Source organism: Photinus pyralis, unplaced genomic scaffold (genome assembly GCF_008802855.1).
Source record: "Photinus pyralis isolate 1611_PpyrPB1 unplaced genomic scaffold, Ppyr1.3 Ppyr1.4_LG6, whole genome shotgun sequence".
Taxonomy (NCBI): Eukaryota; Metazoa; Arthropoda; class Insecta; order Coleoptera; family Lampyridae; genus Photinus; species Photinus pyralis.
In genome coordinates this window covers 18,372,977-18,391,269 of record NW_022170663.1, presented here as the reverse complement: position 1 = coordinate 18,391,269, position 18,293 = coordinate 18,372,977, and the positions used below count along the sequence as shown (strand labels likewise).

Below are 18,293 nucleotides of genomic sequence, written 5' to 3'. Positions count from 1 at the left end.
CTTAATTGATTTTAAAGTTAAGAAATACATTTGGTTAGTAATGTCATCTACAACTACAAAATCTGTGATAATGTGAATCTGAATAAAAGGAAAACTTTGGTAATGAGAAAGTTGAGCAGGGTGTTCACAAAAAAATAGAAAAATTTCCATTTTTCAAAATGCCATAACTATTTTTGTTTCAAATGGAATTACCATTATTTTATTTCTCTATTCGATAGTCTGTTGTGTGCAATTTTTCATAAGGGGTTTTCTGTGCCTAAACCCGCGCAGATTTTATGATATTTAATATTTTTCACAAAAAAGCATTTATAAGAAAAAAAATTACAAATTGTATATAATTCCTGCCTAAAATTTGGTTATTTAAAGAAAATGGTAGAAAACTGAACAGGCTATATTTACAAAAAAGCCTGCCGTGGAAAAAAATCCATTACATATAAAAAGAGCTACCCATCCAGGAAAATTTTCGACAAATTAATGAATGACCGTTTGAATTACTTTTTGGAAAAGAACAAAAAGACAATTTGGTTTTCGGAAATATTAAAAAAAAGGTGTGAAGTTTTCCTCCTCGGTAAGTACACTTTTTACTAAAAGTAGAAGGAATAATAATAATAATGTTTATTGTTGTTCAACAGACTCATAATCCATATATGAACAATCGCAAAAAAAAATAAATCGTTAAGCGCATACTGCATTATTAAAACTATAGTAGGAACTAATATTTAAAATAGAAAACATAAAATCAATATAAATATTGCAGTAGGTAATTGTAACTAGTAAAACAGCTGAATTTTTCTGCGGATGAAATCACGGGGGTTGAAAGGGGTGGAAACTGGTAGGTATTTTGCAATTTGTGGCAAAACTATTAATTTTAGACGAAAATGTTCAATATAAGTTATAGAGAATAAAAAAGTGAACAACTTTTGTATCTGCACTATTTTCACATAACCTCCAATTTTCCCAGAAAAACCGGAAAACTTTTTTTTTTTCGATTTATATTCCTATTTTTACGAAAAAAAAGTCGTAGGGGTTTGAAATTTGGCGTACAGATAGCTTGTTTTATGATAAAAAAGGAGACCATTTTTTGGGACCGTAAAGTTAACCGTTTCCGAGATCTCACGATTTCTGAAAAAACCACCTCTTTTTCAAGGGGATGAAAAATCTATTTTTTTCCATCGTACAAAGGTGCGCGGGGTACTAAAATTTTCGGGAAGACTTATATTTTAATAAACAAAAATCAAAAAATATTATTCCTATAGCAAAAATTCGAGAAAATCGCCAAAAACTGGAAAACAGTTTTAAGATATAGGTACACCGTTTTTGACATGATAAATCAACGTGTACGTGTTGGATGTTTTTCGAAATCTGTCTTCTTGCTTCTCTTTAATTAATTCTCTTTTGTTATCTTACGCTCAACTGTTTTAGTTAAAACGTCTTTATTATTTCTTTCTTCTGCATTTTTACCGCAATAAAAGCAATTCGAAATAAAATCGAATTATCTTGCTTTCTGATTCCTGAACAATTTGTTTTTGTTCACTGACTCTTCTTACTGCCTGTTTTATATAGCTGATGCAATTACGTTATGGCCTATTGGCCTGTTGATAAACTTGCAAAATCTGCAATAAGAACGTTAGTTTTACCGGTCAAAGTAAATGATTTGAGATGTAAAACCTGGAATAAACTTCGTGAGGATTTTATTTATAATTCCTGTAAATTAACGATCAACAGGCCCAGCTAAATCCCACCAGTTGTAAAACAGGCATAAAGAAAAGTTAGTGAACAAAAACAAATTGTTCATGAAGCAAAAGAATTCGATTTTACTTCGAATTGCCTTTATTGCGGTAAAAATGCAGAAAAAAGGAATAATAAAGATGTTTTAATTAAAGCAGTTGGGCACTAGGAAACAAAAGAAAATATTTTAGCAACATTAAAGAGGAGAGAGAAGACAGATTTCAATAACTTTTTAGTAGCGCGGATCCAATACGTTAATTTAGTTGCAAAAAAAGCTACCTATTTACCTACTATGTCAAAAACGGTACTTATATCTTAGAACTATACTCCCAGTTTTTGCCGCTTTTCTTAAAATTTTTCTAATAGCATAATATTTTTTATTTTTGGTTATTAAAATGTAAATCCTTACGAAAATTTTACTACCCCGCGCACCTCTATACGATGAAAAAAATAGATTTTTCATCCCCTTGAAAAAGAGGTGGTTTTTTTCAGAAATCGTGAGATCTTGGAAACAAATTATCTTTTTTTTTATCATACAACAAGCTATGTTTCCTCCAAATTTCAAACCCCTACGACTTTTTTTCGCCAAAATAAGAATAAAAAACGAAAAAAACAGTTTTTCCGGTTTTTCTAGGTAAATTGGAGGTGATGTGAAAATAGTGCAGATACAAAAGTTGCTCATTTTTTTAAATCTCTATAACTTTTACATTGAAAATTTTCGTCTAAAATTAATAGTTTTGCCACAATTTTCAAAACACCACTTTAAAGTGGAATTCCACCCCTTTCAACCCTCGTGATTTCAGCCGCGGAAAAATTCAGTTGTTTTAATTATTTTTTCCCAATTTCTAATCATTTCACCTGCCTGAAAAACCCGGTTTCGACCGGTAACTAATTTTTTTTGAAAATAAATTATTTTAGAGCTATTTAACTTGGACTATACTATATGTCTACTTTTACATGATAAAAGGTCTCCTGAAAGACGCCTAATTTTATGCAACCAAAGTAACTACCTACAACAAATTAGGATCTGCCTCAAGATGAGTAAAGGGGATCTGCCTATCATATTAATTAATTTGAATATTATCGCTTTGACTTATCTATTCTAATTTCGGTTCGCGTGCTCACCTAAAGAAAAAGTTGATATTTCCAATTGGCATAGTGCCGATAACAGTTAAAGGAGCTTAAGAGATTTATTTTCTGTGAAGCTAAAGCAACAATATTCAAATTAATAATTAATATGGCAGCCAGATCTTTATGTTTTAAAAAGTTATTTTGGTTGCATAAAATTAGGCGTATTTCAGGAAACTTTATATCATGTAAAAGTAGTCATAGGAAATCCGTATGTCTATTGTTGATGAATTGCTCCATTTTAATTAGTGTGTGGCTAATAGTAGACGAATGTATTACACTAATTTTTATTGAAAATGTTAGCGACCAACTAACATTTTCAATAGAAATTAGTGTAATACATTCGCCCTATGTCTACTTCTACACGAATATCACTGTATACTAAAGCTAAAGCACTTAATAAATTTTGTATAATGAAAAAAATGAGAAATTTCCGCTGTTTAAATTTTCCTGAAGCTCCCCCTTCTTTTACATTAGTTGAAATAGTGCAATCTGGCGTTCAACTAAAGTAGGTAGTAAACATTCAAATTTAAAGAAAGTTGCATGTCTAATTTGCTAGGTATGGAAGATACTTTTAGCAATTGAAAAACTGAAAAATATTTAAAAATCTACTCTCAGATCTCTAGCCTAATTGTTTTATCTTCGAAAGTTTTCTGATTTAGGCACCTACTTCAATAACAAAACGAGGGAAAATCTTAGCCAGATTTCAAATTACTGGATCTCACAGACTAAAGCATTTCTCATTCTGCACCTATGCTTATTGTTCCTTTCAGATAATTCACCAAAGAAAGTTAAGGAACTGCAACTGTTGAAATAGTGGATGAACAAAGTGTGCACAATAGGAATACAACTCCAAAGCCCTCTAGAAAGGCATGGTTAGTCAAAATAATTGGTTCTGTAGCTCAATAATGGTAAGAATATATCAACTCTCCTCTGCAGAAAGTTAGACAACGTGAATACATTTACTTAAAGTCTTGCACTGTTGTAATGTGTATTATTATAATGTTACAATAAATTATAAACTAAAAGCTAGTAATTCTGATAATTATTAAATTGAAAATTGTTCATTTCCTGTAAGTAAATATGCTGCTGAACGTAACTTGTAACAGACTTCAGTTGAGACTGCCACTGGTGAAACCAGCCGCGAAAACTTGGTACATCTTCAAACGTCGATGCATTTTCAGTTAGAAGATTTTCATAATAATCATAATAATGCCCATACATGTCCTGGTACCATGCAATGGTGTTGCATTGGTGATCTGAATCGTATGGTGCAGTTGCGTTTACCAAATCTATTTCAGTTTCTACGGGTGGTGAAGGCTCTTTTTTCTTTTTGTAGCTGTCATCTACGAGATTGCGCCAATCCTTGGTTCCTCCAAGTATGTGCTCATACGCGACCTTGCAAATGTTTTCTGTGGGGACGTCTTCGAGGCTGTCTGCCTTAAATTTGTTGCTGTAGTAAGACATTTGCTCCAGTAAATTCTCAGTAGGAACATCTTTGGTGGCAGCATCTAACTTTGATAGCCGGTCACTTGTTTTCTCCTCACAAACGTTGAAATAATCCCGTATCGACTGAACCGCCTCTTTTGTAACGGAAAAATCCAAATTTTCACATTTCTTGATCAAGTTTGCAGTGTGATAAAGTGCAAGATTTTTGGTTAAAGTAACCTTTTTGTTCAACATTTCATTCGAGATGTCCACCTCTTGGTCACTACAAACTGAATTGTCAGAATCAAGCAAGTTGAGGCCATTTGCATTTTTTGATAAAACCGATTCCTCCACAGGTACCCAAGGGTACAGAGAGGCCGGGTTTACCAATTCTTCGGTAGCTACAGTAGGCTCAATTTTCTTTCCCTGTGCGAATTGTTGCAGTAGGTCAGCTGTACTGATTCCAACATATGGGTCCTCAATGGGGTGATTGGGAAAAGTTGCTTGGGGTAAGTGCTCATTATGTTTGGCCTTCTTTGTAGATTGTTCAGGAACGGGTTCTGTGTCTGCAGGTTTGTCAACACTTGGTAGGGTAGCTGGTGGCTCAATTCTTAAACCTTTGGCCAAGCTTTTCAGTAGGTCATCAGTACTTACGCCATCAAAATCTGCCTCCTTCGCACTTTCAACCTCCACAGCTGGTTGCGAAATTGAAGTTTTCTTCTTCTTTTTGCGCCCCTTGTGAAGCTTCGTCGTCGATTCGAGAAAATTCCAATCCACCTTTTCCCTTTGGGGATCAACCAAACCGTAAATTTGCTCAAAGGAACTCAACTCCTCCTCCCACACCGCTTGGTCCAATTCAATGGGGAGCTTAGCAATGCCCAACTCGACACCACCAATATCGCCAAGAATATACTGCAGGTCAAGCAGATCTTTGTCACATGCAACGAGCGAAACACACACACCTACAGAACCGTACCGCCCCGTTCGACCAACACGATGCAGGTAAGTTGCAGTGTCACTAGGAATATCGTAATTAATAACAAGATCCACATTCGACAGATCAATTCCTCGCGCAATTAGATTGGTCGCCAACAAAATGTTACATTCCAAATTCTTCAACATATGCATTACCTTCAGGCGGGTCTCTTGAGACTGAGAACCGCCAATAAAAATCGACTTCCAACCCCTTTGATTAATTATATTGCTCACAGTTTCCGCTCTTTGTTGATAATTGCAAAAAATGATACACTGAGTAAAGCTCACTTTCGACAATATTCTACACACATCATCAGTCTTGGCGTTAGTCTGCTGAACTACATTGCTCCTGTTTGGTAACACCGACACAAATTGACGCAATCCTAAAAGGAGGGGGCTATTCACTTCGAGCGATATAAATGTAGGAGAGTTCATGTAACGCTCTAAGAACGTCTTCAATTCGGCCGGTACAGTAGCACTAGTCGCCAGAAACTGTTTTCGCTCGGGGAGCATGTGGTAACAATAGTTAATGGCATTCTGAAAGTCTTCCTCCATTAATTTATCAGCTTCATCGAGTACGAACAGTTTCACAAAGTTCACATTGAGTTCTTTCGCTTCTATTAGATGCTTTATCCGTCCGGGGGCTCCTACTGCAATGTGACACTTCTTTAACCGTTGCACATCTTCTTTGTAAGGCAGTCCGCCTATAAATAAACCGACACTCAAATCGGGTATATGTCTGCCAATAGCTGTGATCACACTGCAAATTTGGTCCGCGATTTCTCGTGTTGGGGCGATGATTAGGACTTGTGGATGGTCGATTGCGGTTTGTATCATTTCAAGTGCGATTATTGCGAATATAAGAGTTTTTCCAGTGCCCGACTTGGACTGCAGTATCAAATCTGAAAGGGTAACTTAAGGTAAACTTGCCAAATCCGTACACCTACCTAATCCACATTTGCCTGGAGGAATCGCTTTCAGTTGAATCGGAGACGGTTTGTAAAATCCGGCTTCGTTTAGCGCTTGCAGGACAGGTTTGGAGAGTAGTAAGAAATCAAAAGTACAGTCATTTTGTGTGAGGACATCTGCTGATCGTACCTTTTCGTTAATATCATGGGCTATAATTTTGGACATTTTTGTGAACAGTAACGTTAAAAGTATGGTTATGTTTGCTAAACATACCCATTTCACGTCATTTTTCATACATCTCACGGTTCATACAATCACTTGTTTTTATTACACTGGTTCATTTATTGTAGAACTCTACGCATAGATGGCGTGGATCTAGAACCATTTACTGATAACCTTGGTTTATTCATAAACAAAGAAAATAGTTTAATAAATATAGTTTGTGTCACGAAATAAATACAGTCTCGAAACACAGCATAACAACGACAAAAAGCACTTGTGATCTTTAACTTTGACTTTGTTTATGTATGTTTCAATTTTTAATGTCATTATTTCGGGAATGCAATCCAGCAGCAAAATCTCAATCCCGGTATTATATTTAACAAAAAAGTACCTTCACCTTAACTTAGAACTCAAAAAAAAGTGAACTTTTCTAAAGTGCCTCAAAAATCATAGTACATTTTTAACGAAAAAAAGTTTAACAATTATTTAAAAATGAACATCTCAGTTATGCGTTTCATTAACAAAGTACACAGAGTCGTCCCCTTGATCGCCAAATTCCTCAGTCCCATTTATGTGCGGGACTAATCCCGCAAAAATGCTGCGGGATCCCGGTATTTCGAGAACCCGCGATCCCGGTATTGCATTCCCTAGTGCTAGTTACAGCCCTTTGAATTTCCTTTCGAAATTGGTTTCTAGTCCATAACGTTTGATTGAGAAGTCTGATCGAAAAAGTACGAATTGTTTTGGATTCTACGCACCAAAATTAATAAGAAAAAGTGTTTTCCCGAGAAATTTTGGTGCAGTCGATTTTTGGTAAAAAAGGAAGGATATACACTGCCTTTTTTTGAGCCCCGAAAAAAAAATTGTCTCAGATCGACCCGGAAAAAACTTTTCTTATAGAATGTGGCCAGTAGAATCCATAATTTCATACAGTTCCAACATTGGGCTACTAGTTCAAAAGTTACAGCCCTTTGAATTTTGTGCAGTCGATTTTTGGTAAAAAAGGAAGGTTATACACTGCCTTTTTTTGAGCCCCGAAAAAAAAATTGTCTCAGATCGACCCGGAAAAAATTTTTCTTATAGAATGTGGCCTGTAGAATCCATAATTTCAAACAGTTCCAAGATTGGGCTACTAGTTCAAAAGTTACAGCCCTTTGAATTTTCTTTAGAAATTGGTTTCTAGTCTATAACTTTTGATTGAGAAGTCTGATCGAAAAAGTACGAATTGTTTTGGATTCTACGCACCAAAATTAATAAGAAAAAGTGTTTTCCGGAGAAATTTTGGTGCAGTCGATTTTTGGTAAAAAAGGAAGGTTATACACTGCCTTTTTTTGAGCCCCGAAAAAAAATTGTCTCAGATCGACCCGAAAAAAAAATTTTCTTATAGAATGTGGCCTGTAGAATCCATAATTTCAAACAGTTCCAAGATTGGGCTACTAGTTCAAAGGTTACAGCCCTTTGAATTTTCTTTCGAAATTGGTTTCTAGTCTATAACTTTTGATTGAGAAGTCTGATCGAAAAAGTACGAATAGTTCTGGTTTATAGCGATATTTCGAAAATCATCAGTACCTTTCATTTCTCTATTCCTCCTCACACACCTATTAACTATATGTAGCTTACCGTTCTTTTTGAACATTATCTCTAGACCACTTTCATAACTAAGCTCAATGGTCAATAGGTATAAACAGTTTTTCACAAAAATCTCGCTAACTGTTACTTTTAACCAAAGAAATAGTGGCACTTAATCAAATTTGTAGCTTACGACATTGCCTACAAAAAACATATTACTTATTCCTTTCTTTTGTAAGAATAACAGTTTTTGGGGAAATGACGAAATGTAGGTAATATCTTCTTCAATGAGCATAGTTTTAGCTATTTTGTATTTCGTGTAATAGTATCTCCGAGGGTAAGTGAATCTTCTGATCGGAATATCATAAAGTAGATTGAAAAATAGCAAACTGGAGTCATTGTTCCGTGATGGCACAGATAAACGTAAATTTACGTATATCTGTGGTGATGGTAACGGTGTCCATGGCTAATATGTGCCACACCGTGCCACACTCTTTAAAGTTCTTCAATAATTATCAATAATTAATCTCAGCATTGTACTACAAGGCTTAATCTTCATAGTTTTACTTATAATTCCACAATACACATCTAAGTGAAATGAGCACCCTTTTGGAGCGATGGTTTATTTGTTGTCTTATCCTGAAAAGCAAATCAAAAGGTCCCAAAATGGAACAATTAGTTTTATTAACAAACATTTACAATTCTGATATGTCTATGCTGCATATAATAATAACATAATGGGCAGAACTGACTATTCGATGGTACAAAATGTACGATAGTATAATGAAAATTTATTCACTGTCTTTTAAATCAATTTTACAATTTCGGCGTTAGCTTTAGCATTTATACAAAATATAATATTGTTAAGCGATTGTCCATGGTCAAGCCAAGCAATGTATAGTAATCTATGGTGCTTTTTGTTGATTGCTTTGTTTATTCGTTTTTCTTCTTGCCAGTGATGCGCCGAGTCTGCCTTGCATAATTTGCGTAGAAAGAAATTGGGATTTGATCAAATGCAGCTAATTAAAAGCCGCTTACATGTTTCTAACAGTTATTTCAGTTTTATTAAACAATATTTTGCCTAGAACGTAAAGGGGAAATGGCAATTAAAGGATCGAAACTTTTAAAAATGTGTAAGATCGCCACTTAGTGGCGGGGAAACGAATAGGTACACATACAGATGGAAAAAGTTTCTAATCCTTTCGGGAGCAAGTCGTATTTAATAGTGTGTTTTTTAGGCATAGGTAATCCGCTTGTTCCCTTCAAACAAAGTTGCTGTCTGAAATGAAGTGACTAAAATTTCTATTTCAATTATCAGTAGGTACATAGTGACGTATCCACTTTTGGAAGAAAGATACATACACTCTAACATTAATGAATGCAAAAAAGCTAACTTAAGTTTACAATAAATTTTAACACTGTACATCGTATTCGCTTAAAGTAAGTAATACAAATTGTAAATCACAGATAAAAATAAGCTTGTCCAATCACAATCCTCATTTACGCTTTAACAAGTATACTTATAAATTTATTTTACAAAAACTGAAAAGATATTGCTATAATGAGAAAACTATAAGATATAGGTATTCCGGTCTATCACAAACATCTTTCGAATTGACATTTTTGAGAAACGAAACATCTTAGGACCCCACATATTCTTAATACTGCGTTTATTAATAAAGTTCAAGCATTTCATTATATAACTATCAATAACCACTTGTGCAATTTTATTTTAATCACTTTAGCAGCAACGTGGCGTGCGCAATTAAAAAATTTATATATATTGCTCGAAAAACAATTTTTTAAATTTTTTTGTGGTTAAGTTTAGGTTTTATTTTTAATGTAACAAGTAACAGGTAGATAATTCGGAATCTTTTTCCATTTCGCTGAAAACGCATTACAAAATTATATTAGCATCCAAAATATGATTTGTGCACACAATGATTTATTATAGTTTCTTCTACTTTCGTTCCCATTCTATTGCTTTCTACATTCCTCTTATTTTTCTGAAAAAAATAGAAAGCGTTAATATAATCAATAGTTACATAGAAATCCTGAGCACACAAGCTACAAATTTGCCCATTGGGTCACACTAACCAATCTCATGGACTACTTGGATTGAAAAAAAGCTATTAAATCACTTTTAGTAAAGTCATACTACACTAAATAGTAAATGTCAAGAGCTCTTACACACATAGCTCCGAAAATATGCTAAAGCCTAAATGGGGCTTTTATTATAAAGAAAAGTATCATTCGTCCGAAGTCGAAGCCTGAAATTTTTGCAAAAAGTGAATGACAGCAATGACTCGATAAAATCTACAGATTTCCACGTTCCTTACTGTGCCAAAAATGTACACCCCAGCTTCTTGAAGAGTTTCATTGTACCAAAAAGGGTAATCCTTTTCTCAAAATTTTAGAAAGATTACTAATACTTCTAAAGTTCTTGATGTCATTGTGTTGTATCAAAAACGCACAAGAATTAAATGTAGGTATCTAAAACAAAACCTTGCAAAGCGCATTTTTACATTTTTCTAATTCTTTTTATGACGAGATACAGTCAATCGATTACAAACTCTTCTGTTCAAGAGAACTTTTCAGTAAAAAGTAGTATGAAGGGACGAAATGAATATGATATTACGTCGTACAGGAACCATTTGCAATCATGTATTTTTTGCCAAACTGTCCTATCATTGCACTCTCTAGCAACAGGCAGGCGGACAGACAGATGGATAATGCGCTGAAAAAATTAACATTACTGTAAGTTTCCTAAAATATATATTATTCAGAGCAATATTTTCAAATGGTTTTTTGATCGAAATAGTTAAAAAACGCTCAATATATTAGGTAAGTACCTTTAACTGTTGTGAAGGTTTTCAATAGTAGAATAAGCTTTTCCAATGTAGAAAATTCTTTGCAAGACTTCGCAATTTGTGAAGGAAGTAAGCCACTTCAAGGTGTTTCATTGCAATGTAAAGATATTGCAGCAATTAATTTTCTCCATTGCTTATACGGTATATTTACTTGCTGAAAGATCCTCGTAACTTTCGAATAGATGGCTTCCTCCATTATTGGAATTTAACAAGGTAATTTATCACAGTGGTTGTAGACTCATTTTCCTCCTTCTGTCGAGAACCATATTTAGTTACACTTTTTGTCAATTTTTCCATCGACAATTGTTACTTCATCTACAATTAGCCCTCTTATTTAAGAGATACGTAAATTTTGTGACATCAACGAAGGAGGGTTACCTTTGATTTCTTTTAGGGTTTTAATTTTAGCTTTAATTGTAAGTTCCACTTTAAATTACGGATACGGATACGAAACAAACCCGAAACTGGTTCGACGTACAAGTTTGTAAACTTGGGATAAATTCACCGATAGGTACTTACACGAGTGCCGACACCCTTTCACCTGCTAATACCGAGCGGCCATTTGCTATGAAATGGATCAACGAGTCATGAACGCGATATCAAGGAACAATTCCTCAACAAAGGGGCTATATCATCCCATTCAACTAATTTGTTAGCATCAGTACCTACTCAGTATCTTTGCCGTCTCTGGTTATGATCAAGTATGTTGTTGGAGACCCTCACTTCCGTCTGAAGCGGTTGGTCATTTAAGCACCGTACCTGGTATAGAAGCAGATGACGAGTAGATCGAGGCCCTTCAAGCACTATTCAAGTTTCAACTAACTATATGCCGAGCCCTGCGGCTTGGGAGGTCTTCCTTGATTGATTTCAACTTCTTGGCCTCGCCATCTAACTTTATTCCAATGTAAGTGTTCCGTTAATATATGTTTTCTTGTACTTGGCCCAATACCTGCGAATTCTTGTCCGTATTATCAATTTATCTGTGGATGACTCAGTAATCAATTTAATCGATCATTCTTGATTGGGGGTTTGTTCCCTTTATTTATGTTTAAGATATCAAAGTAATTATTGGATACCTTTAAGGTTTAATGAAAGAAACGAATTTGAGAAAATGTAACGTAAAAACTTTCAATTGATCGTTGTTAAAGGATTTAACCAATTTTAAATTTGTAATATAAACAGTAATGGGTAAATTGAAGAGCCTATTGAATTTGGTGTAGATTCAATAATAGTTTTTTTTCAAGAATTTAAATTTCATTCCGTAATTTCAATATATCAATCAGCCAAATTCAAGCGTTCGTTTATTGTTTTATATAAAAAGGGAATAAAAAATTGTCTAAGTGTGTATTTAAATACAGAGTGTTTCAAAAAAAAAGGTCGGATACTTGATCCTCATGAAACTAAGGCAAAAACATAGGCCCGCAAATTAAGTGTTTCAGAGATAAAGTCGATTTTGTATAGTCTTCAACAAATTACATTATTAAAAACAAAAGAATAGTATGAGTAACGTGGAATACTTAAACAAAATGCTCTTAGATCTCCCCGTGTGACACAACAGATACCGCGCTTCCTGGCAGCACACGGTATGCTAGATGTCATAAGTTTTCTAAATATTGAATCACGTTTGTAATTTTTTTTTATCAACCATATGCAGATTTTATGTCGTACAGCAAATTGATTGCTCTTTTCAAAGATCTTAAAAAAACATAGTCATTGCATTTGAAAAAAAAACAAAAGTTGCTTTGATTTCCTATGGAACCGAAAGTTTCAATATGCGATCGGATATATAAAATGATATTTGAAACATTTTTCGTATCATGCCAAATAAAAGATATTGGGGTGATCCTATTATCTCGAACGTACTGTATATAGCTCCTACGGGCAAGCCGACTTACTCTGAGTGAGTGACTGAAATTCATACAAGCGTTGTCTATCTAGTGTAGTATGATCTTTGTTTCTGGTATCTAATAGCCGCAAGTACTTTTGTTACTGCAATAGTTGCATCCATAATCTAATTTTCAATAAGATTTAAGTACCCGCTCACCTCCCTTTTTCACACACTTCGTTTTTTGAATCTGACTTCTAAATCAATAGAATTCACGAAGACACCAGAGACTATTTTATCCTTTCCAGGATTTCTATTCTGCTAGTACCTATACAAAACCCGTCCAAAGTTTTTTGAGATAAGCTTTTCCGAGAAGTTAAAGTTTTAGAACCAATGATCAGGACGGGTTAATTTCTCCTTTGCAGCGGCCGATTCGATAACTAAACTAGATAGTTTAGGTCGTTTTTTGGGACTCACCTGTAATTGCTACGAGGACGGATCAGGTCCTTTTGAAAGATAATTAGCTTGTCTTGGTGTAGAAACAACAACTGGAGTCGGCGTATGTAAAAGTAACCTCGTTTCTTCGGTGGGGGAATGATCCATTGGTGGTGGCGGTGGACATATGTATAAAGGTAAGTCACGTACACTACCACTACACTCTTTCAGTTTATCTATCACATAGTCATTTTGTCTATCTTTACTAATAATATCATCAAGTAAAAACAAAGGTGATTTTAAAGTTCGGTTTCTATCATAGTCGGCCTGACCGGATAAAGGAAGAGATCTTGTGAGTTTCTGATGGGGTCGGTGTTTAACGGGCGGCGACGATAGGCGTTTACTGGGTGATGAGTACTCGCTGCCCGACCCAACATCAATACCCGAGGTGCTATCCGATATGAGTCGTTCACTTTCGGGGTCCCCGTTTTTGTGCGAGCTTCCATCCGATTTCTTTAAAATCGACTTTGAGCGACGATGGTGTTCCATTGGCGAACTGGTGCGACTGTCCATGGAATCTACGGATAGGGAAGATTTGCTGTCGCCATTTTTTCCTACAGATTTTATAATGGCGAGATTTTGAAATTATAAGTCATGGTAGTTACCTGATCTCGATCCGCTGAGCGCGTGCAAACCGAAGAGGTGCTGATTTAGTATTCTGCTGGCTGATGCAAAACCTTTGCTCGTCATGAAGGACTTTTTGGAATTACGTTTACCTTCTAAGCTCTCTTGGGACTGGCGTTCAAATGCATTACCGAATCGTGTTCTTTGTCGATTAGTCTGCAAGTTGAGGGTTGAGCAATGGTCGCGTCGATGATTATACTAACCGGTTGAAAACGCGTCTTTCTATGCTTGGGTTGAGGCGAATCGTTTAGACTCACCCGACTTCCACGGTCAATGCCACCGAAGCCTCTGTAGCTTTCTTCAATTGGCGTCGTCCCCAAGCTTCTTAATCCGGTGTCTCCGGACGCTGATTTTTTGACGGCCGATATTAGGCTGATTCCGGGTGGGGGTGCTGTGGGGCTATTATCTACGCTTTTGTCTAAAGGGTTTACGTACAGGTTGCTATCAATCGCGCACGTGGGATCTGCTACGTTTGAAGTTAGGTCACCTTGGGAGTGGTAGGGATGGGTGTTGCAACTCGCAAAGGTATCTGAGCTATCCATGCTACCCATATCGGCACTGTTGATGGCATTTTGAAAAGCAGGTTTGGTATTAATGTCAAAATCTCCAAAAGGATTCACGAAGTCGGTCATTCCGTTTCGTAACGTTTTCATTTCTAAACAAACCGGGTTTCGGAAATCACTTGTTCCTAATGGCATCAGGTTTTCTGCGTCGACGAATTCCTTATAATCCTAAATGGAAATCTATGTCAAAACTGTGAGTATATTCCAGAAAGTCCTACACTTAGAGATTTACCCCCAAATTACTTTGGCAAAATTTCAATACACGTAACCTCTATACATTTAAGTTCAAAAAATTCTATTCTACAACAGTGCATGGACGAGGCATTAATTTAAACTACGTGCACATGTGTTTAGATTCAAGCTTGCGTGCAAAATTCAAATTAGGTACTTTTCTACAAACCTTCGTGACACATTTTTCATGTTTTGTGTAGATGTATTTTTGTTTTGATTTTTTTTTACTTTATGAGTGTCGGCTTGTGAAAACAAAACAATATTAATAACCAATAGACAATTACAAAAAACAAGGCCACACGATTTACTCAGTTTAATTAGCCACGCATCTCACGCGGAAACGGTCCAATTTAGAAAAGAAAACTCTCGCTTTTACCCAGAGTAATCCCTGATTGGTAACTCACCTGATATTAACACTTTGAAAGTAGAAATGGCAACGGAAACTCTACTAGACATTTTTGGCATGAAGCGGAATACATTCACCTCGGCATCTTCCATCGTTACAATCCTGCAACGCAGTACTACTCAAATATGTTTATTGCTGACTGTGCTTTTTTTAACCAGGAGCTTTTTCAGCCCTTTGATTTGAAGTTATTAGACACAACACGAATGAAAACTATGAAAAGGAAATTAAAGATCAAAATTAAAGCGGAGGAAAGGTGTGTATGTTGTATGACAAAGGTGCTGAGTCTATCGGCCACTGGAAACTTAAACGTTAGTTAATGCTTCCAGGAGAAATCTAACTAATTTCTAAGTATATAAGCAAAGTAGAGCATGATTGCCTTATTCTCTCGTGCACATGCATCGTGTACTGGCAAGAAATGAGGAAAAAAATGCACGTGGCAGCTATAATTTGTATGTCTGGTCATTTTTTATTTACAGTAAATGAATCCCTAAAAGCCTCAATGAGTCATTAAGCAATCGGCAAGAAAATATTAAAAGGATCAATACTACCTTTGAAGTGCAAAAGCAACATTCGAATTCGTTAGGTATTTCGTCAAATCTCTCGACCTTCTTGTTGGCATCAGACTTTTTGATGTTAGCCTACAAGATGGATCAGTAGAATACAATCGACCTAATTTTTTTTTCGCAACGATCTCAGTTGACATTTATGTATTATAACCTAAATTATTTTTGAGCACGTCGGTGAATTTGCAATTTGCACTAAAAACAGACTTTTTAGTAGAAAGAGAGCTGCTCGACAGCTGAAGGATTAGACATAATTTAATACACAGAATGATTAAAGGGTAAAACATTCGACAACAACCAAATGCAACATTATCGATCCACATACAAGTAAACTGAAATCGATAGCTATGTATAGTATGCAAACTATTTACAAGTGCTACCAATATCCATATCAGCTGAAGGTACTTTGAGCGCCTTCAGCCGATTTTGCTGGAATTCAAAGAAGTTAAAATTTACCCCGGGCGATAGGTATTCCTTGGGCGAGTAGGGTAGCAATTTTGTTTCGTCTTGAGCAAGTGGCGCGGCTCCGACATTGATCTGTTCCTCTGCTGGTTCCAGCTCTAGTAGTCTCCGCGGAGGCGGCGGCGAAGGTATGGGCGGACCCTCGTTTGTTGGAAGACAAGGAATTTGGGAAGAGTTGGTTCGCCTCGGACGATTAGGTAAATGATCGTAGTTTCTATAATATCCGCTATCCGTTTGTGTGGGATTACGGATACTTGCAGATTCCACCTCTGCGCTGTTAGCGTCCACACGTGACAAGTTGTGGCCTAACGACGACACTTGTTTAAGCAAAAGACGCCGAAAAACATCTCTTAATCGTGTTAGAAACATGTTCCCAACACGATCACTTCCGCTATTAGCAACACTTTAAAGACGGCATTAAGCAAACGGGATGTAAACTGATAACATGAACTAAAATTGTTGAACACAGTAATTTTTGCACAGTGCATTCTACAAAATGTCGAGATGTAAGCGTGGCATGCGTTTCCAACAGCGCAGTGTTTAGGAGATTCTGCCTTCATTTCCACCAATTAGAGCACATTTGTCACCTGGGGAAGAAGACATGGTCTTTAGACTCAAGTCGGTGGAGAGAAAGGCACGCAAGCAAGTAAATCAAATTTTGAATGCCGTAGCTAATGGTTTGTTTCTCCATAATAATGAAGAAAAGCGACTATAACCAAGAATGTAAGTCCAAACTCACTTTTAGCGAAACTGAAATGCATATAGTCTCTTCCCTTCTCGTTAATTAAGAGGATTCGCGCAAAACTGTGCATTTAGAGGATACGATCATACCACGTGTGACCCAAATGGTTTTCACATGGGAATTAGGGACCTCACAAGTTCAAATAGCGAATTTACCGCGATATTTTCCAAAATATCTTTCAGAATACGGCCTAATTCAAAATTTTGCACATTCCCCATATAGCAACCGACGTAGGTACGTTTTAGGTCCATTATTTGTATGAATGTGCATTGTCCATGGATCTAAAACGGGTGTTCGTTTTAGATGTTCTAACTGAAACGTTTCAGTGACATTTTAAATATCCATTCCATGGATGTCCTTTAGTGGACTAAACTTTAAGAAAATACTTTTACAATATCGCTACATCCTGGTCAGTTTTCGTTTAAAAATTATCTTTTATAAAACACCTAACATATATTGCCATTGATCAATAGATACAATTTTTCAAGTGCATGGTGGCAACAAATTACAAAAGCTCTCCTAACCCCAAATTCCAGTTACTTAAGTATGAAATGATTTGCTAGCCAGAATTTCTAATTTTCGCGTGTCCCATTACGCGCAGTACATTAAATGGACATCTGTGAAACGTACATTAAAGGACGTCTATGCATTGTTACTTAATTTACTTCATGTAGACCTTCAAGGAACGTTCTAATTGAGGTAATGTAAAAAAAAAGATTATAATTAAAAACGGACTGATTGAATTTTTATTATTTTTCTCATAGACGCCGAACCATGACGTGACTGAACATTCTGAATACATCCATGGGAAGTTGTTGTGATATATGGGTAAGTACCGTTAATGCAAAACAGCTTGTATAATAAGTGGTTTGTGGGGTACGAACACTGTTAAATGGCATTTTTTCCAAAATAATGTTAACGTAGATGGAGCCTTATTTAATTTGTATATAATGAATTTTCCTATGGAAAATGTAGCAGTAAGACTTTGCTCTGAGATTCAATGGCCCTATAAAGCGAGATTTCCATGACGGTTTCAAAGGAAAATTCTAACATTTCAAAAATTTACGTAGTTTCAATGGAAAATGCTCAGAACATTAAAAAAATGGTTTCAAGTAAGTTTGTAGAATTTCTGAAACTATAGTTCTATAAGAAAATTTTTTTTCCGGGTCGATCTGAGACAATTTTTTTTTCGGGGCTCAAAAAAAGGGAGTGTACAACCTTCCTTTTTTACCAAAAATCGACTGCACCAAAATTTGTCGGGAAAACACTTTTTCTTATTAATTTTGGTGCGTAGAATCCAAAACAATTCGTACTTTTTCGATCAGACTTCTCAATCAAAAGTTATAGACTAGAAACCAATTTCGAAAGAAAATTCAAAGGGCTGTAACTTTTGAACTAGTAGCCCAATCTTGGAACTGTTTGAAATTATGGATTCTACAGGCCACATTCTATAAGAAATTTTTTTTCCGGGTCGATCTGAGACAATTTTTTTTTCGGGGCTCAAAAAAGGCAGTGTATAACCTTCCTTTTTTACCAAAAATCGACTACACCAA

The 18,293-nt window shown here is 35.7% G+C and overlaps 2 protein-coding genes across 4 annotated transcripts; both read right to left on the bottom strand.

Annotated features, from left to right (window-relative positions):
• Window positions 1–3,833: 3,833 nt before the first annotated feature.
• Window positions 3,834–6,453, bottom strand: LOC116174233 (probable ATP-dependent RNA helicase DDX20). The gene is made up of 2 exons (XM_031492126.1): window positions 6,207–6,453; window positions 3,834–6,161 (listed from the first exon to the last, which is right to left on the bottom strand). Exons 1-2 carry the CDS (start codon window positions 6,391–6,393, stop codon window positions 3,886–3,888), a joined length of 2,463 nt encoding a protein of 820 aa, XP_031347986.1. The 5' UTR covers window positions 6,394–6,453; the 3' UTR covers window positions 3,834–3,885.
• A 6,678-nt stretch (window positions 6,454–13,131) lies between these two features.
• Window positions 13,132–17,945, bottom strand: LOC116174140. 3 transcript variants are annotated; one of them, XM_031491962.1, is made up of 5 exons: window positions 15,993–17,945; window positions 15,522–15,611; window positions 13,977–14,504; window positions 13,755–13,929; window positions 13,132–13,667 (listed from the first exon to the last, which is right to left on the bottom strand). In XM_031491962.1, exons 1-5 carry the CDS (start codon window positions 16,365–16,367, stop codon window positions 13,141–13,143), a joined length of 1,695 nt encoding a protein of 564 aa, XP_031347822.1. In that variant the 5' UTR covers window positions 16,368–17,945; the 3' UTR covers window positions 13,132–13,140. The 3 variants fall into 3 exon arrangements, with proteins under 3 accessions (XP_031347822.1, XP_031347821.1, XP_031347823.1); XM_031491961.1 differs by having other exon boundaries at window positions 13,132–13,703; window positions 15,993–17,940; XM_031491963.1 differs by lacking the exon at window positions 15,522–15,611 and having other exon boundaries at window positions 13,132–13,703; window positions 15,993–17,938.
• Between the last annotated feature and the right edge of the window lie 348 nt (window positions 17,946–18,293).

Coding starts and splice junctions, on each gene's coding strand:
- LOC116174233 (XM_031492126.1), bottom strand. CDS start 6,393: ATGTCCAAAATTATAGCCCATGATATTAACGAAAAGGTACGATCAGCA. Junction 6,162..6,206: donor TCCAGGCAAATGTGGATTAG/GTAGGTGTACGG, acceptor TTACCCTTTCAG/ATTTGATACTGCAGTCCAAG.
- LOC116174140 (XM_031491961.1), bottom strand. CDS start 16,367: ATGTTTCTAACACGATTAAGAGATGTTTTTCGGCGTCTTTTGCTTAAA. Junction 15,612..15,992: donor AGGAATACCTATCGCCCGGG/GTAAATTTTAAC, acceptor TCCATCTTGTAG/GCTAACATCAAAAAGTCTGA. Junction 14,505..15,521: donor GTTGCTTTTGCACTTCAAAG/GTAGTATTGATC, acceptor ATTTCCATTTAG/GATTATAAGGAATTCGTCGA.